Genomic DNA, 24,276 nt, shown 5'->3' with positions numbered 1-24,276 from the left:
CAGCCTACTCTTTAAATTGTTAGACTGGAGGATTTCTGTCCGTTTTCCAGTTTTCACTCTGAGGTCCCGGCTTGCCCCGTGCTATTCTGGGCTTCTCCTTATGCTTATAGTCCAGGGAAATGTGTTCCATTTGTGCCAGCTGAACAGAACCCCAACAGGAGGTCTGAACAGACAATGCCATCGCTGCCCGCATAGCATAAATAACCCACCGCGTCCAGTGGAATGGGATGGGTTGGGTGGGTTTCTGTTGAAACTCATGAAACGGGGGAAGTTCCACATGTCAAAAACAGGAAGTGTGGGCCTGTGGAGTCAGCTCCTCCGATCCCAGCCTTTCACTTCCTGTCCGGGGGTTCTACGCCGTCCTTTTCCCGCTTCCTGTGGTTGAGGACACACAGAGGGAGAGACCGCAGAGTTCTGATTTATACAAGTGCTATGGATTTTCATTGATTTCCTCATACCTTCAGGTTACCCACTTCAACCCAAATACCACTGGTTCCCAAACACTGGGTCCCTTTATGGGTCCCTTTACTTTTTGTTTCCTGTATTTTGTTTTTAATTATAATAATTTCAAAACCTTTAAGAAAAAACATGAAAAGAATGTCAAGAATAAATAAAAGAAAATAATTTAAGGAATTCCATGATTTTGAAAAACAAATAAATGTTTAAGAAGTATGGTGAAATTAGCCAATCTACAAGCTCACAATGCGGCACGAAGCAACGTTTTGTGAGCTTGTAGATCTGCTCTCTTCACTTTGGGTCCCAAACAAATGTCTAATTTCTCTTTTGGGGAACCACTGCAGTTTAGTTTACTGAGTCTGGTTCTATTTCGTGGTCCCCTCCTTTTTCCCTGAGTCTACACCAAATCTGTTTGCTGGAAATACAGCCAACCTAGAATCTGACAACACTCACAATGCTAGGGTTCACGTGGTTATTTAATGAATATAAATAACACATTAATGTGACGTGCAGTGCAGATGTGGTTAAAATGTGCAGCTACAAATTGTGGCACAACTGATTGTAAAAAAGATTCTTTGGGTTTTGCTTGATGAGGCAAACTGAGGGTTTGTTATAGCCAGAGGCTGAATGCTGTACAGTGCAATTAAGTTTTGTTAGATGCATGCTATCAAAAACACTGTTGTCAAAATAGCAACACTTAACGTTATGGCTGCTTTATTCAATGTCCAATGACTGATCTGGTGGTATGTGGAACCGTATGGAAAGATCACGTAGGTAATCTGCTGTGAATAATTCACAAATATAAACTGTAGCAATTAGTTGAACAGAGAATGTTGGATAATATTAAGAGGTTAAATGTCATATGATTAGTTTGATATTTCATTTCTTTAAATTGGGCTTATTTGCCTTTAAAGACTTGGCTACTACAACAGTGTTTCGTTTAATGGTAACTGTGAAAGAGGACTCAAAAGCCTTCTCTTTGGGGTTGGAGACAGACTTTGCAGCTGTTGTGTGTTCAGTTTCATGAGGTCTGGACACTGGCCCAGAAATCTGGCTTTCATGGCTGCATGGCTTTGGTGTTGTGATCTCCAACTCTCTTTCATTTGCTGGAGTTTTGAAAATGAAACAGAAAAATGACAGATTGTGAGTTTGGTGTTTTTGAACGGCCTGAGGTCGCAACTAATTGGTTGTTAGTACAGGCCGATTTGTTGTTTTTAGAAACAATCTACCAAAATGCCAGAGCAAGCCTTTGCCTTCCCAATGGAGGCATCATAAAATATATTTTATTTTGCTAGTCAGCACTATTAGTGCCAACGGATAAACCTAGCAACTCTAATGAAAATAAAGTGTTCATTGGCTCAGGTTGAAATCATGATCTCATAGGAAAGATGTGAACCCACTCTCTCACCATAGTACCAGATACACCTGTTTATACCCCTGTCAGCGCCCACATCTCTCATTGCCCCACCCTTTATCTATTCAACTGTAATAACAGCATGTTTCCAATATTGTTCATACAGGGGTGTCACAGATTAGTCTGTGTGTGTTTGTGCGTGCATGTGTTTTCATAAATGAATGTTGCTATGACACCTGCATTTCCCTGCAGGGATAAATAAAGGTTCATTTTCTTATCTTATCCTTGGAGAACAGACTGTGCCTCCCTTTGTGTTCCATCAGTGCTCTGATCGCTGGCTTTTGTGTTTGCAGAGGTGAAGGATTATGAGCCTCCGTTTGGCAGCAAGGTGCGAGAGCACCCCTGTGTGGAGAGTATGAAGGATAACGTCCTGAGAGACAGAGGGAGACCAGAGATTCCCAACACCTGGCTCAGTCATCAGGTACAGTATAAGACAGGGGTTCTCAACCCGTGGGTTGCGACCCCCCCGGGGGGTCGCCAAATTATTTTTGGGGGTCCCCCAAAAAAAAGAATAAAGTAAAAACAAAATGGCTGGATGGCTGGAAAATGGAAATTAACAGTTTACATACAGTAGTACACATAGTGCATGCATAAACTTTCCTTAATGATTATATCTGGTTTCATCTGGTATTGTATTGGGGTGGGGAGGGGGGTGTGAGACGCGGCCAAAGCATTTCCGGGGGACCCCAGCCAAAAATAAGACATTTTGGTATAATGGTATAAGACATGCATACATGTAGGACACGCATACTGTATTGTGCCGAATATAAGACGACTCTGATTATAAGACGACACCCCATTTTTCAAGACTCATTTGTGGAAAAAGAACATTGAATTGAATGTCAAATAGTCTAGTCCCCGATAATACGACCCCGTTTTTTACGATATTTCCCTTGGAAAAAAACGTAGTCTTATATTCAGGCCGAGGAAATACATGCATGTTTCACTGCACATAAATACCGTACATTATACATACACAGTAAAATATCCAGTGTTGTACTGCACATTGTCCAATTTAGATTGTGAACATACTGTAGTATGTGTAGTGTATCTCATGCCAGCGGAAAAAACATAGAGACATATCATACAAAATACATAAATACAAAGTTTGCAGCGCTGTCTCTCTCTCTCTCTCTCGCTACAATCTGTGAACCGAGAATGTTATTCCTCTGCTCTCCAGGGAGTGGCGATGATGTGCGCCACCATCGAAGAGTGCTGGGACCACGACCCAGAGGCCCGTCTCACGGCGCATTGCGTCGCCGAACGCCTCGACGAGGTCGAGTTTAACATCGACAAACTCTCCAGCCGGAGCTCCTCTGCAGAGAAGATCCCGGAGGAGCTGAAGATACCGCTAGAGGAGGAGAACGTGGTAGAGGAGGCGAAGATAACGGAGATACAGGAGATCATACCGGTGGACTGTTCTGTCAGCGATGAGAAGGACTCTTCAGGATGAATGTCACTGCGGGCACTTATTATAATTTGTTTTACCGTCTGTATTATGGGATTGAAGACAGCTGTGGTGCAGGTGGTTCACAGAGGAATATCACAGGAGCTGAGCTCCTGTGTCCAGAACACTTTGAGCCAGGAAGAGTTGTGTCACAGCATCTAAACTTCTCTACGAACCCCTTGTGGGTTTCTCTTTGATGCAAAATAGTTTGTTTTATTCAGGACTCTAGCACCTGACAAAAACATTGTTTCTACTTTCCACACAAACAAAGGCTCATGCACACAGATTGATCTGATAGATCTGCAGAAATTATTTTTTTACGCATTCAGATGCAATTAGTGCGACTGCAAATGTTTGGTAAATGTCCCCATCCCATACTGGAGAGTAAATGTCTCAGACCTGCCTCATAGATCCTTCAAAATATGCAAACATTGGCCAAAAATATACTTGAAAATATATTTTGGACTAACTACATTTTCATATATTAATTATTATTTTAGCACCTCAAAAATATATTTTCCCCCTATAGTTTCTTTTAAATATCTATATATTTTTGAAACATATTTATTTTCTGTATGGGTCATCTCATGCTGAAAAGCCAAAGAAAGAAACACTCAAATACTGAAAGTAAAGGGAAAGCTTCCAGGACACAATAAAATCCTCCATGTTCATTTATCCATTTTTATACTCTGAGAGTTTAAAACCAAATGGAGTCATATGGGTCCATTTGCTTTCAATGGGCTCTAAAGTAACACGGTGGCTTTTGCAACCCTTGTATGGACAGAGTCAGACTCCTTATGAAAGAGACTGGACAGGGCTGATTTCAAACCAAAGTCATTTAATTTGCACTTTACGGTGAGATACCTTTGCATAACAGATGATGTTTTGTTGGTATATTCTAATGTGGGTGTGTTTGGATTAATGAGGGGTTTTAGTGCATGTGGAATGAGCCAAAATGTAAACAAGACATATTTTGCCATAACACTAATGATGCTGTTCCCAGCAGGAATTCAAATGAATGTGTGTGTGTGTGTGTGTGTGTGTGTGTGTGTGTGTGTGTGTGTGTGTGTGTGTGTGTGTGTGTGTGTGTGTGTGTGTGTGTGTGTGTGTGTGTGTGTGTGTGTGTGTGTGTGTGTGTGTGTGTGTGTGTGTGTGTGTGTGTGTACACATACATGAACAGTACCGTGCAGAATATGTACTGTACAGTATTTGGTTTGTATAATGTTCTTTGTGGATCTTGTGAATGCATGCGTTTGTTTTTACATAGCTAGAGTTTAAACTTGTTTGCCAAATAAGCAAGAACGATGTATATAGACAAGTGTACATAAAAAAGACAAGAGTCAAAAGGGACTGTAATCCTATTTTTTAATGCAAATGGAGAGATATTTTACAGAGAAATAAAACGTTGTGGTTTTGGTTTATATCATCAGCCTGAAAACATGAGCATTGTGCCAAAGATTTCTTTTTTAATCTTGCCATGTATGTACTGTATGTATTATGTAAGATATTGTAAATCTTTTATGAATAAAAATATTTCTGTATTGACACATTTCCCACATATCATTATCTCAAGATTTATCATCTGATCGTCAGGGCCTTTTCTTTCATAAGGGCCTCTTTCTACTACACAGTAAATTTGTGCACATGTAACCAAATGGACCTGTAAATTCCTCACATTCTAACTCTGGGTACAAATGCAACTCTGTACACTCCGAGTTACAAATGGATAATAACACAGAACTGTTGCTTACAATATTCCAATTTCCACACACTTCCCTTATCGGTCGTCTCTGTGCTCTGCATGTCTCTTCTGCTACGTTGTACTTCCTCTCCTTCCAACAATCCCTGTGCTTCTTTTCCACAATGTCTATGTGCTGAAGTGTCCCTGAGCGAGACACTTAATCCCTAATAGCTCCTTTTGGGTACAATGTTTGGTATTTTGGGTACTTTGGATACACTTTTAGGTATTTGGGGGATATTACTGGGTAATTTGAGGTATACTTTTGGGTATTTCGGGTTACTTTTGGAAATCCAGTGGTCTGGAAGTGGAACTGATCTCAACTGAAGAAGTAATGTTTTGTATCATTCGTTTTTGTTCCAGGCTCTGAGGATATATAGCAGGTGTCCTGATTGAAATAGATTCTACGATCTGCAGCCAGGATCCATTGAGCGGAATAACCTCATTCAGTCTGAGCTGTGTAGCATGCACTTGTTTATAGTGAAGTCAAGTGAGTACCAATCTAGACAGAGGTCTGCTCGAGGCTATGTGTGTGTGTGTGTGTGTGTGTGTGTGTGTGTGTGTGTGTGTGTGTGTGTGTGTGTGTGTGTGTGTGTGGTTGTGTGGTGTAGACATTCCAGTGCAGACCAGAGTTTGTACCAGGAGAATAAAATGACAGGGCTGCTAGGCCAGTGTACTGGCTCTCGTCTGGCAACAGCAGGGAGCACTGAACAGCGGCTACTAACTCTTAAGCATACAATACAATACAGTACACAGCAACAACTAGTGTTAGTTTCACTTTTGAAAAGCGTAAATATAGTTGCTGTGCAGTGTGTACGGTGTACCCTGTTCTCTCCTTTATGTGTCTCATGTCCTTTCATCGTACAATTGTGTCAACCGCCGAGAATAACAGCTTTTCAGCTGAATCCTGTTTCGGCTTTCAGTAAAGTTACCAGATACCTGATGAAGGTCGTTTAGACCGAAACGTTGTCATCTAATAAAACTACTGCTCTATAAGTGAAGACAGTGTGCGGAACCCCTTTTCTTCTCAGCTTTCAGTAAGTTGAAATGCTGTTTCGGCAAGTGACACGGGTCGCACCAGAAAGTATGAATTTAAGCTTTTAGTCGGTCTTTCTGTCTGTTCTCGCCCTCTATCTGTGTTTCTCTCTCTCTCTCTCTTTCACCCTAATTCCCAATCTTTTGTTCATTTTCCATCTCAAATCCCAAGTTCCCTCCCTTATGGCTGTGTGTCTGCTGGTATATTCCTGGAATCACTGACTCTCCTTAGGGCCAAACATCCTGTGTCCAGAATTAACTTCTGGCCCGCTTTCCACTCTTTTATAGGCCTCACTAGTGGTACTGTTTTGCACATATTCCACTGGCCTGCTGTCACCACTCTCTGCCTCTGAATAGCTACACTAGGCCTACAATTTAAAATGTTACGAGGCTGATCAATTCAGTATCACTTTTGAATGAGAAAAAACAAATGAAAGAAAACGGTTCAGGGTTTGTTCTTTTCATTATACAAAAATAGATGTTTGCCCATCTTGAACAAATAAAAACAAGAGCATTGATTTTTAAAAATATATAATAATTTGGCAGTGAATTGCACATGAACCCTTGGCAAGTCTTGTACTAAAGTGTAGTAAAATCCAAGACGAAGCTCCCTGGGACCGGCACAATAACAAAAGGTAAGAACAATAACAAACAATTCTTTGGAAAGAAATACTCTTGGCAAACTTGGTCCTAAATACCATATTACCAACACATAATTGAGTCTACTTATAATCTGTTGTAAGTCTACTATAATATGTTATTTATGAGAATAAAAGACAAAAGACAAATGCAGATGTACAGTAGCTGGTAGACAGTAGATTTGACTACTGGTTGGTCAAGAATCCCTTACAGTTTATGAATGGATTTGATTTAGTGTTCAGCCAAAATTAAAAAGAAAATTAATCAAAAGAAAAAAACAAGAGATGTTAATTAAACATTTTGGGACCAGAGCTGAAAAAATATCACACACTCATCCGTTGGTTTCTTAATTTCTTTCTCCAGACCTACACTATCTTCCTTAACATACGGATGAAGACGCTCAAACTTTTTACTCTCAGTCCAGATTCTTCCAGGTCACTTTGTAGAAGAAACGGGCAAAGACAAAGGACAGTACACTTAACATTCTAAGAAACAACACGAGAATACAGCTAAATGTAACACCCAATCATTCTTATGCGTGAGTGTTTCATAAATCACGCGTCGTAAGCTAAGATATGCGTTGGTTAAATTGATAAATGAGTGCCAATGACACTGCCTTGACAAAGACTGAACGTCAGTGTCATTATTTTGTCCATACATAAGTCCTTCCATGAAGAACGGATGAACATACAGAGAGAAAGGATGACACTGAAACTCCCTGAAACAGTTCATCACAGGTCCTTCCCCAGATGGTGTATCTCATCCAAGAAGAAGTCCAGTTCCTCTTTGCTGACCCGAGGGCTGATAATAATCATTCTGAAGAAATTGGCTTTGTCCCCATGGGGCTGGTAGCCTACCATCATACTGCCCTTCTTCATCATACGTTCTTTTATAGTTGGTGCCACCTAGGGGGGAAGAGGATACATTACAGTGATTAAATATATAATCAACTATAGATTCAGGTCAGGTTATAATAAATGGTCTGGGATTGAAAATAGTTCAGAATTGGTTTGGTCTAAAATGTGAACAAAGCCTCACAGAGACTGTTCTCATGGACAGCAGTAATAAAATGCTCCCCTTCTTTTTCAAGTTATGATGGTGGCAAATCTAACCAAGTAGTAAACAAGAACCCACTTGGATTAAACATGCCAAAGTTCATATATTTACGATATGAAAACCATGCATCTGTGACTTAAACAATGTACACACTTTGGAAGTATGTTAAACATGAAACCTCTGCTGTATTAAGTGAGTATTAAGTCTCATGTTGGCTCATACTGGTGAAATCAACATCAACAACATCACCTAACAATCACCAATAGAGAGTATGCACATGCATGATTTTCCCATCAGGACACGCCCCCCTCATCTAGACTGAGTGGCAAAACATTGAGCAGCATGGAGTGTTGGAGTTTGGAAGCGCTCGTTGGAAATCACTCAACCATCCTGCGTACCACCTGTTTCTAAATGTCACATAATGCAGGAGGCAGCAAAATGTTGTGTTATTGAAAACAAGCACAAACTCTGACACTTAGAAAAAATAATCAAATGCAGGGCATTTCTTGACAGGAAGTAGCTTGTTTCTATGGTGGATTTCTATGAAACAAAAACTTTGCAGATAGAAAGAGGATAATTCAAGCTTTTCGTACAGCTGCAATGTTGGTGAGTTTAACATTGTTTAATGCAATCAGACTGTTCAGACAGGACTTTTCTGTTTGGATGAATGGGCTGTCAAGGCCAGAAAGTAGTTTTTCCGCATAACTTCCAGGTACGATGCCATGAGCACAACATCCAATCAACCCAAAATACTAATCACGTATAGAGGAGGCATTTCAGGAGGCCTCACAAAAAGTGCTTTAATTTTTAACAATGGAGCTGCCACAAAGAAAAACGTAGAAACACTATTCAGCTTCCTCGGGTCCTGGTGCCTGCAACCCATGACTTATATAGCCCCTCTCGGGACCCTACATAAAGCTTTTCTGAAATTTTGATGAGTTTTATGTTGGGTCCCTGGTCAGAACTATATTTTCGTATGGAAATTCCAGAATGCGGAAGTAATCATTCTCTCTAAAATAGAAGCTGCGCCATGTGACGGCATTTTTTTTCCTTTGTTATTCTGAATTCGGTAACTTTAAGTACCCGCTGCGAATATCTCCTGTGGCGCGGAAGCCGTTAAGTATTTTTAATCTTTGTTTGACCGATTTGGTCGCTTTATTTCTTCTTGTTTGTTTACCGTTTATTGTACCGCCTCCCGGTGTGCGGTTGGCTTGTGTGGCTATGTCCCTGCCTCTGATCTGCTGTGTCATAGCTATAGCGCCACTAGCTAGCCAGATAGGCGGTACAATGAGGTGTCAATAAACAAGGAAGGAAGAGAAGAATCCAAGCTTCCAAATCGGGCAAACATATATTAAAAATACTTAACGGCTTCCGCGCCACAGGAGATATTCGCAGCGGGATGTATGGGTACTTATACTTTACATATTCAGAAAGCCTCACACTTAAATATGTCGTCACCGAGCGCAGAGAGGCGCTAAACATGTTGTTTATGTTTAAGAATGGCTGTGTACCAGGTGGCATGGTAGTAGTGCAACAGGACCCAATGCTATCTGGGTCGTCAAAATGTCAGAAACTTCAGTAGCATTTGGGTTCTGCTTGGAGGGCTATGACTTATACAACCCTGGGTAGACAGCCCAGCCTGGTGGAGATCTATGTGCTCAGTAGAGTCCCCTTTCTATATTCTATTATCATAAATAAGCATTGAACGCTGGCAGTCTTATGGAAACATCTACCTTACAGGTTATAATGTGTGTATGTTCAAATGTAAGCATTTCTTTACTTACAGTGTGGACCTTTTGCCAGAACTCAGCACTATCTGGCATGCTCCTCAGACTTGGTGGAATGTACCAAAAGCAAACATTTGCATATTCTGGCTATAGGTGATAGAGAACAACAACATTTAAATCATTGCTATACATTTTGGTTTTGTTACAAAAGTATAATTGAATTTTAGACAATATTACACTGAGAATAGTTAAATTAATAAACATGCTTGTAATGTCTTACCTCTATCAATATGCGGAAGCCCTCTCTTTTCTTGATCTCATCTGTAAGATACCTACAAGGTGGGGAAAAAAGAAGAAAAATTAAATAAAAGAAGGATTGAATTGCATTTAGAGCTAAGGACATCCGATTATGCTACATTGTTTATCTTTTAGAATTGTGGTTACTGCTCAACAATCAGTATATCAAAACTGCACTGTAAAACCCATTTGTTAAATTAATACTTGCTGTGTGGCTATTCTTAATTGGTATTAATACTCAGCGACATAATGTATGCCCTCGTATTGCTGTAAGGATATTTAGATCGAAAATAATAGACAAAACCAATGAGTTTTCCACCATAAACCACTAGAGTGCAGTGTCTGCCAGACAAGCATTTGATGAATCCAGTGAGAAATCCATCTTCTAGTCATCTAGTGCTAGTTACTTGAATGAAGAGGAAAAGTATATTGCTGTTATTTATCACTATTCCCCCTCTATCTACCCATCCCACTCTCCATGACACCCTGCTGCTTCACTGTGGTTCACATGTAAAGGTGAGCAGTTCAGAGGGTCAGGGCACTCCCATCTAAAGGTCAGACAAAATAGCACAACTGTCAACCTGTAACCAAGTCACTACACCGTGTGCCATAAAAAGTCTAAAAATATGGTGCAACTGATGCCAGAGACTGCATGGTTCATGGTCATTTTGAATTGCCTGTAGCAACCATGTGTGTTATTCCACAAATCTTGAGCATGTAAGACATTCTCGCCAGCAGCCTGCATAGTTTCATTGTTCCCGATAAATGTTTTTGCTATATCACAAGAATACATTTAGACTATGTGCATCACATTCTCTGTGACCTACAATGTGTTTGTGTGTTTCATTCAAACAGCAGTTATGTTTGAATGAATTATTCATGTGCATAACTTGTTATTTCATGCACACTTTGCAGCATTTCAGGACACACCAACAGCAAATTACACCAAATGCTGGGGTGAGCGGTTGAGGTAATTTATTTGTGTGGGTGATACAGCCTTTCAATGTTGTGAAGACTAGCACATTACAGAGCAGTGGCACACAAAGCCAATGGATCATATTTAAAGGTATGGTATTTTACAATATGTGTACTCTCACACCACTTGTGCACAGTGGTAACAGCTGCGAGTCTGTAGAGAGAGTACAAATTATGTTAACAAATTGATACTATTCAATTTGTACACTCTCAGAGTTAAATTATCACTGAGGACTTTACAATATAGATTGGGGTCCCAGAGAGAAAGATCGTATCAAATGTTTTTTTTTTTTTTTTTTGGCCTGATGCATCAAACTGAGAGGTCATGAGGTTGAGAATGACTGTTTCATTCTGTCCCATCAGACTAACCTGGCCATGGAGAGAGCACTATTCACCCTGTCCTCCAGCCCTGTGGTTCCCAGGGCCTTCCACATCAACCAGAACCTGAAGGCATCTGCCTTACGGCTGCACTGGATGGACTTGTCCCCTGTGTCGTAACTGATGTCATAGAACTTATCTTGCTGGAAGAGGTAGGAGGCAGAGGCAGAGTGGCAACGCTTGAGAAGACCCTGGAGAGGCAGAGGAGCCAAGAGAATGCATATTAAAATATGTGAATTATATGATGTAATCAATGTAACGTATTACATTGTTGAAAAGAGAAGGATGAAAAGAATTGGAGAGCTGGGCTCTGCTTATCCAATGAGGTTAGCTTCTTGAAAAGGACTTAATTACAGTGCTTTTCTATTGCATGGCACCGGTGCATTTAGTACTTTGTTTACCACTGTAGATGCTGTAGTACCCCTCCAATGCAGCTGGTTGATATAACAATATGACATCCAACCCTCTGCGTATGAGAGCGCTAAAGAACAATAGTGACTTGTCTCTATTTGATCTACCATATCTAGTGTACAGTCAACAAAGACTGTTTCTGATAACATTGTACAGTAGGTGAGAATTAGGCCATGCGGTTGCTCAGTATTGAATAATTTCACATTTACAATAGGTAGTTTAAAAGTCTGTTCCATGCCTATAGGGGAGGGAGTCAATGGTAATGCAATAACGCAATATGATGTAATGATTCTCTCTGACCAATCAGTATCTCATGCCATTGACTCAGGAACCCTGTCGGACGTTATGCCACACAAGTATCAGTGTTACTGTTGAACTTGTTAAACTCACTGTATGTACAGCACCAAGATATAAATTATAATGTAAGTGGATATTGTGCAGTCTGCAGTGCAGATAATGTAGTAGGTGTCCAGCTGTCGACTGCCGGCTGCCTGCCTGTGACACATGATTCTCTGGCTATCCCGCTGACCACACATTCAGCCTGGTAATAGGAGAGTCATTCAGGTCAACCTCCAGCCCATAATGACTGATCTGTCTGATGCAGAGACTTACCACAGGCTGCCTGTCAATATCTAGACAAGTTAGACTGGAGCTTATTGCTATAGAGCGTCGCAGTCCCTCCCCCTTTCAGAAAAACGAGTGGCCCAGGAAATGAAAACCCAATGCATTCTCCCATAGGCATTTCTCATTTAATTTATTTAAAGACCTTTTAAGCGCCGTACGAAGCCAACTCTTGTCGTGACAAATCATGACAACACACACAATTTTTCGGGCCAAACAAAGAATTAGAAAGTAGAAAAAAACGGCAGGTTATAACACTTTTTTTGTTGTTTTTCTTCTTTGTAATTGTTTGTTTGGCCCGAAAAATTGTGTGTGTTGTCATGATTTGTCACGACAAGAGTTGGCTTCGTACGGCGCTTAAAAGGTCTTTAAATAAATTAAATAAGAAATGCCTATGGGAGAATGCATTGGGTTTTCATTTCCTGGGCCACTTTCTGAAAGGGGGAGGGACTGCGACGCTCTATTCAGGCTCATATTAAAATAAATACCCTAACACATTCTTTGGCATCTTTAGATTTTTGCCTATAATGACGTGCCCAAAATAAGGACACCAGAGTGCAGTGAGACAGTGGAAGAGAAGATGCTGTGGCTTTTAGTATCAGTAGCAACTGGATCTGATTACAAGGTTGTCCCTCTTACCTCCTGGTCCCTGACCAAGAAAGCGCAGCACTGCAGGCCAGCCATAAGCATCTTATGCGGGTTCCAAGCAACAGAGTTGGCCCTTTAGAGACACAGACACAGCACAATAGTAGGGAAACAAGGGGTTTCACAGTCAGCTTTGCTTAGTCATGAAATGTCTGAACACTGAGGTTTACTTGGCTCATTCATGAATGTAGCAAAAATGCAAGACCAGTATTACAAATTGCCTACATTGTCTTCTGACATTGGTGTGATGTGAGGTGTCAGAAATCAAATACAGTTAACAGTGATGGATTTAAATCACAAGCCTAATACCTTTATGATTATGTAAGATATTTTTACTGTTGTTCTTACCTTTGGATGCCCTTTAGCAAGTGTTTATGTTTCCTAGACATAAGCGCACCTCCTCCCCAACATGCCTGAATGACAAGAAACAGAAACTGTGACTATGCTGACATTATGTATCTGGAAATATAGGTACATATAAGATCTCTGGAATATGACAGACTGAATAAATGCATTATCCCATTCAAACCAGGAAAGATTTTAGATTTCTGCGTTGGCTATTCAAAAATAGCAGATATACAAGCTCACAGTGTGTCACTTCGTGCCGTGCTGTGAGCTTGTACATCTGCTATGTTTTGAAAATGTTGAAAGTGTGAGAACTAGGATACTGATTTAGAATGCATTTGTAGAATCGGCCTCAGTTCTTAACATGTTAAATAAACAAGATTTCACTGTCTAATACAAATCCACTCACGTCCACATGCAGCCATAGGTTGTGTTTGTCACAGATATCAGCGATCTCTTCTAGGGGGTCAAAAGCCCCCAGTACTGTTGTCCCAGAAGTGGCATTGACCATGAAGGGCACTGCACCCTGAAAACACATCCGCAAAACACAGCAAACAAGCACACACATACCAAGGAGAAATTTAGAACACTTTTAATATTTGCTACTTGGCCCAGACTGGCTGGTGTAGACATCCGGGCACCTAGGCTTCTAATCCAGCCCAGGGTTCGAATACCGATCCCCAACGACCATTGCTATGTTTCACTCCCCATCTTTCTCTCCCTATTTCCTGTCAGTCTAATGTCCTTTCAAATAAAGGCATAAAAATCCCCCAAAATATCTCTAAGGAAATAATAATATTTGCTATTTGCCAATGAATATAAAATACTACCCGTAATCCTAGTGTGCCAACAAATGTAATCGTATAGTAGTAACTAACTCAGCTCAACCTTTTTTAGTTATACTTACTTCATTTTTAGCAGTCATTATCTTCTCCTCCAGCTGTTCAGGAATCATCTTCCCACTGCCAAATACAAAATGAAAGCATGCATCAGTGAAAGAATGAATTGAATCAAATTCAAACAATTAATACATTATTGAAGCCAACAACCAACAAAATAAAGTAATGGTAAATGGATCACTACTTCACTAGAGCTACTGTAGTGAATTTGGACAACTCTGTTTCCATCCAAACAACATAAGAAGCCATATGTGAAACTAGTACTAGACAGGCCTCTGTACAGTACACACAATACAACATGATGTTGGCACACTATATTTCGTCACCTTATTAAACTAATTGCCTAAGTCATTTTTTCAAGGTTTTCAGGAAACACAAAAAACTGTGCCAAATGTATAATATATTATATTTCTTAATTATTTCAATTCCAAAAAATATGAAAAAATATGTCTATTGACATACAAATAATGGTGTATGTCAATCATGTAACATGTAAGGATAGAATTACTTTTTAACTTACTATTTTAACTTACTAACCTTATTTAGGCCAAATTACTTCTGCCCTTTTATGTCCAATGTATTTGCATCTAAGTTCATATAAATGTATTTGAAATTAAATAATAACGTTCATTTTCAGGATTCTAATTCAGAAATAGCTAAACAATTATTCAGGATTCCAATAAAAAAGAATTGCAATAATTGCAGATCTACGAGCTCAAAACGCGTCACAGTTTGAGCTGTAGATCAGCTATTGTTTTACTTATGCATTGTGGCCCCAAACCTGCCTTATCCAAAAACTAGTTATTATTTTAATATGCAATAAAATTAAGATCTCACAACAGATACAACAGAATAATTTGATAATATGCCACATGCAGTTGAATGCAAGTTGCAAATTGCACACTGCCCCCAGGTGAAGTGGTTTGCCATTGATTGCAGTTGGTAATAGGCTAGCACTGTAAAGATTATCATAATCTAATATGATGTGTGTAGTTCTTTAGAGATATAGGGCTCCATTTTTGTCACCGCTAAACCCCTTATCCCTAAACTTCTTTGCCTTTTTTTTTTAACTATTTTGCATAACATTTTTTAATAGTTAAAATTAATGGCCAGTCTACAAGCTCACAACGTGTCAATGTAGATTGGCTAGTTGAACTATTCAAAAATGTTTTTCAAAATAGTAAAGTCAAAGGGGTTGAGGGATAAGGGGTTTAGGGATAAGGGGTTTAGCGGTGACGGAAATGGAGCCCCTAGTCTCTTAACTTTGATCTCAAAGTGCATTATAATCAGTCTCCTGACCAGGGGTCATCAACATGTCTGTACACAGCCACATGTGTCTGTAGCCTATTGTTATGTATTATTTACAGTGGAAAATGGTGCAGCAAAAACACTTCTATTCAGAAGGATCTATTTGCTACAAAAGCAAATGAGGGCAGTACTGAGCAAATACATTTGCTGAAAAACGATTTCACCGTTGAGAGAAAGTGTTTCCTTCTTTTTTCTTAAGCTTAGGCAGATACAGGCTTTGAGAAAAACAGCAAAGACCCAGAACCTCCATCTGCTCACTGAGCTTAAAGACCCAGAACCTCCATCTGCTCACTAGCTTAAAGACCCAGAACCTCCATCTGCTCACTGAGTTGGATATTGGTGGTGTAACAATACATAACTATAATAACTCTCCACAATCCTAATCCGTGGAGACCAGTGATCCGCAGCCTGGGCGTCCACAATCTCCACTTAGAAGCTTGTTCACCTCTGATCAAAGTTAGTAGCCCTAGAATGGAACTAGGTGTGACGGTGCATTTCTTTAAATCCTGGCATGCTCTTTTTATCGTTATCTAATCACCCATCATGTACGTACATGCACATGATGGTTTTGACTCTTATCTTTCTGTTTCCATTGTCCATTCTCATGCACGACATCACAACTATGCAAGGTCTAAGACTGTCTCTAGGATGTCTCATCAAGATGTCACAAACTATCGAAGCTACCGTACCAACCCAAATAGTTTTGGTTTGATAAGGTAGAACTGGTAGAACTTGATCTCCTCCTGACCTCAAGTAACACTGTCCTCTGAAAAGCAAGCAACCTCTAATAACCGTATGACACGCAACCAAATGCACCTAAATGGCCCTTTTCTCATATTATGTACAGTAACGTGTGATGGAAGCACTAACTGTACTGATAAGACCCAATTATTGAAACCACAAATATGGAATCTTTAAAGGAGCATTCAGTGATTTGGGTGATTGGGAAAACCCCCCGGTCCGCCCCGGTAACAAGATGTGCACATGCACGCACTACAGTGGGGGGACACGCGACAGGCCAACATAGCAAAAAATGACTTAGGCCATTAGTTTAATAAGGTGACGATATTAGACCCTTATGGGTCAGTTTGGTTTCATCTGTACACTCTCAGAGTTAAACACTGGAGGCTTTTACAATGCAGTGACTATTACTATGATTGTGAAATGTGTGTCAGAACCAGCATACCTCTTGTCGGACGGTATCACATAAACATTCTTTGTGCCGATTCCCAGGAAAGCTGCTGCTTTGCCAATAGAGTAATGGCACTGAAAAGGCCAATAGTCATTCAATGAACGAAAATGCTTACATGGTTACAAGTGTATAAAATTCAAGGGTAAGCTACAATTTAGACTTGTTCTTGATATTGTCTAATATAATTCTACATTTGGTCAGACAATAATAGCTAAATATTAAATGATTACAAATAAAACTATATATAATATCTTAAGGGCTCCCTGACACACTAACCCTACTTGGAACACACAACGTCTACAGCTAATTGGCCCCAATGAATGGCAAATTTGCATGAGAGGGAATAACTCCATACCAGGAGGTGGCAGTAAGTCTGTAATAAGGCATAATTTAGCAGAGTCAAGCTGTGTTTCCCATTCAGTTTTGTTTCCCAAGAACACAAAGATTTGCCCTGTTCTGAAGAATGCTCTTGTCATGTTGGGAAGAATGTTCATTGTTCACTCAAGCTCATGAGACCAGAGAACAAATATTTCTAATTTGGCTACTTGAGGTGATCACACACTGCAGCTCACTGTTCTAATCAGTTGTGGCTTCTTCACTCAAATTGTCAGCATATAAAGTGCAAATAAAAACGAATACATACAAATACGCATTCAATGAATAACTTAATAGCCTAGCAGCTTAGTAACGTTTAATTAAGCCTAGCTTAGATTTGATCTATCATTGTTTTGCTCCAAGCTGAATAATGACAAATTGGTTGGCAAATAATAGTACAGACTCACAATCAGCCCACACAAAATACAGGTTTTTATTTTAAACACATTATTTATGTAGAATTTAGACTTTAAATCCAAACAAAAGTTACCCCCAGAATTGTATACCTGTCTGGTTATTACTATGGTAAAGAGTATGAAAACCTTTTCTACAGGGGTATTCATAATAAATCATACTTTATATAACACATCACTTTTCAATGTAGTATATCCTACCTCCTGTGATGTGAACATGGCCAGTCGAGGTATGGCTGAGAGCCCGAGCTCTTTGACATCAGGACAGTGATGGTATCTGGCTACGTTTATGGCATACATATTGGACACTGAGCCACCTACAGAGCACACAGGATTACTGTTAATACAAAGACAGACTGATAGCTTAGTGTGAGAAGATGTATGTTATTTCATTGATGCATTTTTATTTCCAAAGTTAGATATTTTGGTTCTAAATGCACACAAATACTGTGTAAAGGAATAGAACAAATACAAAACTGAATTGGTTGGTGAAAATGCCCTAGTTCAATATCTCAAACCTCTCTGAACGCACATAGCTCAGATAAGATTAGATTCAATTTGATTATAATATTCCCTCATCCTGGAGATACATTATTATAAGCGGAATGTCAAAATATCCACTGCAGGGTCTGAGACCAGAGCCATTGAGTAATGGTTGAGACGAAGCAGTGAAAGGTCCTGAAAGATACCTAACGTCAGTCTTACCCAATACCCAATCTTTCTGTTTTATGAACACATGGCTGCTGTACTGTATACCTCATGCTAAGCATTTAAAGTATGATAACTTTAACTTTAAGGTTTTTTGTTGAGGTTATAGGGTTAATTCACCCCATGGCTCCACATGGTGAAACTAGCCAGTGGCAGGTTTATGACTAGCCCGTGGCTTCCTGTGAGCTTCCTGTGAGGTTAGGTTTAGAGTTAGAGTTGACATACTTACGTATATTTGGTCTATTTTTTAAAACTATATATGTTTTGGCTATTTGAGTTTCCTCTATTTTTGTAGGAGCTCACTCAGGCATAACGCCTCTTCTTCTATGTTACATTTACATTTCAAACCATGTGAGGTCATATTCTATCACTGGATAAACATAATGATAACATTTTACTGCACCAAATTGGAGAAATCTCATTTCATAATCACCTACACAACTGAACATTTCTCTGAACATTGACCTTTCACCAAACAAATTCCTCAGTAAGACGGTCATATTCTATCACTGGTAAAATATGGTAACATTTTACTACACCACTGACTAGTAGACTACACTACTCACTTCACAATCACTTCACAATCACCTACACTCAGGATGCTACTATTCGTCCAAGTGTAATGATGCTCTAACCTGGGTTAAAGAGGCCATCTCCTTCTTCCCAGCCAACAAACTCGATCATCTTCTTTAGAACAGCTTCCTCCACCAGGGTAAAAACTGGAGCCACCTCATACGTGTACCTGACGAAACATGTATGCAATGTTACTCTAGCATCCAACATTTGATGAAGATCATTTAACATAGGTTAAGCAAGCGTAATAAACTACCAAGTATTTTTGTCCAAGCTCACAAGTTGTGAGCTTATTGATCTTCTATTTTCAAAACAAAAAACAAGGGAATATTTAGAAAAGTCTTGGTAAATGATGGACGTTTTCCAACCTATGTACTGTATGCGGGGAAAAGGGGAAAAGACTCTCGTCCATATGACTCTCATGACTCCGATCTATCTACATTACAATGACCTGACTACCATTACTTATATCTGCTCAACCCTCCTCCCTGTGTGTTTCTGTTTTATTTGACTTCAATTCAACCGGGCAGACTACTTGGCAAGCAACTTTGTCCTGCATCCACAAGATTTGTTGTTATGTTGGGATTTACAACTCATCCACAAATGCTGAGTCTGTAACACTGCCTCACAAACGTTTTTGACATCTGTCATTTCATGTTCATGTTTATCTAAAATATTAATTTAAATGATATGGTAAAATGAATGAAAATTATTTAATAAAATGTTTTGGGAAAAACTCCAAAGAAGTGACTCACAAACTGGGTTTCAAGGCCTCTGTGATGAAGCTTCCCACCAGAGAGTAGGGCTCCATGCCTGCATACAGCTGGTTGAAGAAGCGAGGATGGCCTGAGTAGAAGTAACAAACAGAGATGGTTACACACAATTAAATACATGTAATAAAGATGCTGTTAATTTGTTGTGCTGTAAAGTGGTGTACAGCATGGGTTTTCAACAGGTGGTCCGTGGTCCACTGGTGGTCCGTGAAGGTATTGCATGTGGTCCCTGACTGCATTTAGTAATGTAGCAAAGTGAAGATTTGTATTTTAATTTATTGTATTGCCCACAAGTTGAGAAACAATGCAGTAAATGACATGATGACTCAAGAACTTACACAGAAAGGTGTAGTAAGAATCTCAAGGGAAAACTACCGGATTTCCTGGTTGAGTCACCATTATAAGGAAATGTGACCATAATGAATTGCACGTTGACTGCTCACTCATACATACAGTAAGTTACAATGAACAGCAACATGATTTTAATTAATTTCCCCCCCACACCCTCCCAACACAACAGTGGTCCCCAGGTTGATTCTCAGTCAGGGTGGTGGTCCCTGGTTCATAATCAGTTGAAAACCCCTGTTGTACAGTGTTATAATATACTGTAGTAACAATTGAAATAGCTGGCTCTCCTTTGACACACATTTATTTATTTACTTTTTAGGTATAGGTAGAGGGTATTTTTGAGCCATTAGGTTTAGAAAGCAAAACCTTGACCGAAAACAATTGTTATGGCAGAAGTATGTAAATAAAACCACAAAAATCACAGACTTTGCGTTCTTGCACCCTCTTCTCCAGAATTTCACCATCTATTTATGGTTATGACCCACATTATTTGACATTGGAGACTAGCAGGGAGTTGTGTCTGCTGGCGCACTCTGAGGTTATTCTGGGACTTGGGGGATAAGGGTAAGGCAGGCTGGGGTTCAGAAGGTCACTGCTGAAAACTAGGGATGTCCCGATCACGTTTTTTTGCTCCCGATCTGATTCCGATCATTTGATTTTGAGTATCTGCCGATACCGATATAATAATGATACTAGGGATGTCCCGATCACGTTTTTTCAGCTCCCGGTCCGATTCCGATCATTTGAAAATGACGTGATCGGCCCCAATTTCCGATCACGTGATTGGATCGGGACAACCCTACGGAAACCTTTCCCTGACATTGTTCTGCATCATACCATTCCAACTCTGTGTCTTGCAAATAGACGCTAGATCTTTTGTTTTCCTTTTTTTTTTACAATCTTGTCTCTAGTGCATTTTTCACGTGAGTGACAGGTCTGGAGTGTCCCTGCACTTTATCTGCAGATAACTTCATTGTGTGAATGCTATTTCCTCATTAACGCCTACCGGTCTTGACACTGTATCTAATGGCATCTCTGCAGCGCTGTAGGATCTGTGATTGTGCCTCGCCTCCTTCCCTCAGCTCCAAGTCCAACAGCTCCTTCAGCTGCTCAGGGTCACGCCACTCACACACCTGACCATGATGGAAAACAAGAAAATGATTAACCAAATGACTGTAGCCGAAAACAAATGGGAAAAATGGTTTGATTATACAACTGAACAACAGGTGAGCTAGGAACCAGAATGTTTGGCTTTTATTTTATTTTTGTTGCTTAGTTTTTTGTTATTTTTCTCTGAATGTAAACAAAAGATATGATCCTTGAATCCTTGACACAAATATTCATGTTTATGATACATAGATGCTTATATGTCTAGATCTACTGTTTTTAGTTGAGTTGGCACCACATAATGTAATGTAATGTTCAATTGTTTGTCTTTTTGCTTTCTGTATGTCCTTGTATGTCTATTTCTGTTCATGAAAAATTAATACAATTTGAAAAGTTGAAAAAAAATGACTGTAGCCGACACTGTACAGTATTAATCTAAAATGGAACCAAATTGACCCTTAACATATGCACAATCTCAAATAGTTGACAAATGGATACATTGAAAATAATTGAAAATAATACGGGTGGGTGGGTTCAAATTATATCCATTGTGATACCTCACCTGAGTCTTGCTCAGGTGAGGTGAGTTTTCCCACAGCGGGGGCCAGTGTGACGAGCCTAGAGTCCAGCACCTCGGACAGCCCCATTGGCTAGGGCAACAAGTTGAGGGGAGGTATGTGCCACTCTTGATTCTCAATTAATTGAGCTGGCCAATCTGAAGACAGCTGTGATGAGTTTACAAAAGGTGCTCACTCTTCCTCACTCACACTGCTGAGTCTCCCTGGGGGAAACACCATCTGGTGGTAAGAGATACACTCCACTCATTTCTCAGTGTTATAATGTTTCAAACATCATGTTCTTTTGTCTCGTGTAGGCAACGTATGAGTGTTGAAGCCTGCATGTTTGCCTTCAAAGTGTTCTCTCAAGAACAAATTCCGAGCGAACAGCAGGAGGCGCTGTTTTTCCTTTTTTTTGCCAATGGGTTCCCATATTGCCTTCAAACCTATACTTACCCCCGACTTGGGAAGACATTTGCTTCGCATGATATGCAGGCAACTCCCTGAACATTGTTAATTTCCTTTAATAAACTGTGATTTAGCCTTGAACTGGCAACTGCCTCTGGCTTCTGTGCTGGGTTTGGGTCATAGACAGTATTAGACACCAGTCAAGCCACACCTATTGGTACGTATACACCGCCTCTGCACTATTCCTTTAACTGCTACTGTTTTATTACTGCCATACCTACTATACCACTACCATTACTACCACCATTGTTATTGCAGGATTACAACCGCGATAAAACCTTGTAGTTTTGGAATGCCAACAGATATTTGGAATGCCGGCAGTAGATCTATCACTGTCTCCAACTGACCAGTGTTCAAGTGTGTATGTCTGTGCCTTTGACCCCTCCCTCTATACTGGGGAACCCGATCCATGGGCCAGCACCAACCTAATCCCCAGGGTTCAAAGACGTGACTCCCACACAGGAAGGGGCCCATCTTAACCACGGGCCTAAAGGGAAATCCCTTATGACATGTATGGAAAATAAAATAAATAACATATAATGAAAGCGAATTATTCCACATTTTTGTAAAGTGGACTTGTTGGGGTGTGGCGTGTGGGAACCCAGGCCCTTAGGCATAGATAGATGTGTCAATATTGTAATATAATTAGCTATACTGTATGCCACACATGTCATTATAGAATCAAATAGTTCCCAGTATGCTCAGTAAAATAAACTTTTAATTAAATGAAAATGATTATGTTAAAAAAAGAAATACCTTTTCTTTTACATCAGTTGCCTTCTTCACTGCATCCTCAATGATCAAGTCCATAGCTTTGTGGATAAAGCTCTCTTCAGTAAACTGGTCAACGGATGGGCCATTATGTACAACCCCACCTGTCAGGGCTGGAGCACACTTTACCTGCAGCCCAGCAGGTCCCTTACTCGGATTCTTTTCTACAAGAGTAAGAAATGTAGAATTGAGTGTTCTTGACTCATGTTGATGATATCTATAACACAGGTCGTTAATAAAATATAATGTGACTGCACTAGCTATAAAAGGCCTACATTATATTATTACATATAAACAAGATCAGCTGATGTAAACGAATTATTAATTATTGGGGTGTGACGGGTGTCTTAGCCTACTGTCTTCATTTATTATGCTAAATGGTGCCAGTAGGCTACGGTATGCAACGAAGGAGCTGTGCATGATTAATAGTCTCAACTCTATACTCATATCGTTATGGTCAGGAAGAAAACCCACACAGAGGGGTTCTTTATTGTGCATGGCGGATTGCGCAGCTGCAGTATCCGCTTTCACTTTATGGGCATTTGCAAGTTGCAAAGTAATTCAATTAGGCCTACATGAAAATTTAAAGCCTAGGCATATTGTGCATATTGTGCATTGTGCATATTGTGCATATTGTGCATATTGTGCCTCAGATTCGTTTAATTAAATAACCATAGGCTATGGATACATATCGCTATAGCTCTTGTCCATATATAGCTCTAATGTTTGCATGGACCAGACACCAGAGTTTAGTAGAGGTTAGTAGCCATGCACTCAACTCCGCTTCGACTGGTGGAAGTTAAATTCAACCCACAAAATATCCACTGAATAGCGCCTACCATCCTATGTGTAGGCTATCATAGACTATTTTACACTTACCAGTTATGTGTCCGTCATTCGTCGGTGCCATTGCTGATTGGTGTAACGTGTCCGTTGATCCGTACAGGTGTAATTAATCTCACTATTCAGGCTCGATCGGTGACAGTTTGAGGATGCGACTAGATGAGTTCAAGGTCTTGAATAGATGAGGACACTTGTGGATTTCACCAGTAGTTAGTACGCCCCTCTGCGCTTTTGACACCTGCGTAAAGCACGTCATGGAAGATTTTGTTCTTTTGGAAAGACACCAGGAAGCAGGAGGACTGTTATATTACGAGTCATTTGGGACAAGATGCCGCTGGCTTGTTGTAAATATGGCCCACGTATCATAATGTAGCCTAGGCTATATATCCTGCTAACATTAAAATGCTTCGGACACCAATATGCTGCCTGCTTCATCTGGTGATCCCATTCAAACTGCAGTTCACTTTATACAGTGTATGCTGCACGGGTGTGTGTGTCAGTGTGTGTGTGTGTGTGTGTGTGTGTGTGTGTGTGAGAGAGAGAGAGAGAGAGACAGAGAGAGAGAGAGAGAGAGAGAGAGAGAGAGGGAGAGAGGGAGAGAGCGTGGGTGCGCGTGCGTGCGTTTTTTCATACGTGTGCTGTGTCATGCAAAGCTGACTCACTGCTGGCAAGCCTATGGCATGTGTGGTGTTGCTGATCGCACGATGTAGATAGGCTAGTTAATAGTTATAGACGAACCGATGATAAACTGTAACTG

General features: G+C 40.1%; 2 protein-coding genes across 2 annotated transcripts in view; one reads left to right on the top strand and one right to left on the bottom strand.

Annotated features, from left to right (window-relative positions):
- tgfbr2b (transforming growth factor beta receptor 2b) overlaps positions 1–4,862 on the top strand; it is a 40,070-nt gene extending 35,208 nt beyond the window's left edge. The window contains exons 9-10 of the mRNA XM_083762282.1: positions 2,164–2,291; positions 3,051–4,862. Coding sequence (XP_083618408.1) covers positions 2,164–2,291; positions 3,051–3,323 — 401 coding nt within the window. The 3' untranslated portion in view covers positions 3,324–4,862. The remainder of the gene's footprint in view (positions 1–2,163; positions 2,292–3,050) is intronic.
- Positions 4,863–6,529: 1,667 nt separating this feature from the next.
- On the bottom strand, positions 6,530–23,917 carry LOC310856801 (acidic amino acid decarboxylase GADL1-like). The gene is made up of 15 exons (XM_083762283.1): positions 23,556–23,917; positions 22,662–22,840; positions 20,780–20,906; positions 19,408–19,498; positions 18,715–18,821; positions 17,573–17,688; positions 16,578–16,657; positions 14,092–14,146; positions 13,594–13,710; positions 13,188–13,252; positions 12,834–12,915; positions 11,154–11,353; positions 9,793–9,844; positions 9,570–9,659; positions 6,530–7,634 (listed from the first exon to the last, which is right to left on the bottom strand). Exons 1-15 carry the CDS (start codon positions 23,584–23,586, stop codon positions 7,461–7,463), a joined length of 1,566 nt encoding a protein of 521 aa, XP_083618409.1. The 5' UTR covers positions 23,587–23,917; the 3' UTR covers positions 6,530–7,460.
- Between the last annotated feature and the right edge of the window lie 359 nt (positions 23,918–24,276).

The sequence above is a fragment of the Protomyctophum parallelum genome, assembly GCF_964188405.1.
Source record: "Protomyctophum parallelum genome assembly, chromosome: 3".
Classification (NCBI taxonomy): Eukaryota; Metazoa; Chordata; class Actinopteri; order Myctophiformes; family Myctophidae; genus Protomyctophum; species Protomyctophum parallelum.
This window is presented reverse-complemented; position numbering and strand designations above follow the sequence as displayed.

What these genes read in the sequence shown, in the direction of transcription:
- LOC310856801 (XM_083762283.1), bottom strand. Translation starts at nt 23,586, where the DNA reads ATGGCACCGACGAATGACGGACACATAACTG. An exon ending in GAATGACGGACACATAACTG is followed by an intron (nt 22,841 to 23,555) that starts GTAAGTGTAAAA and finishes TTACTCTTGTAG; the next exon opens with AAAAGAATCCGAGTAAGGGA. An exon ending in GCTTCCGCATATTGATAGAG is followed by an intron (nt 9,660 to 9,792) that starts GTAAGACATTAC and finishes TATCACCTATAG; the next exon opens with CCAGAATATGCAAATGTTTG.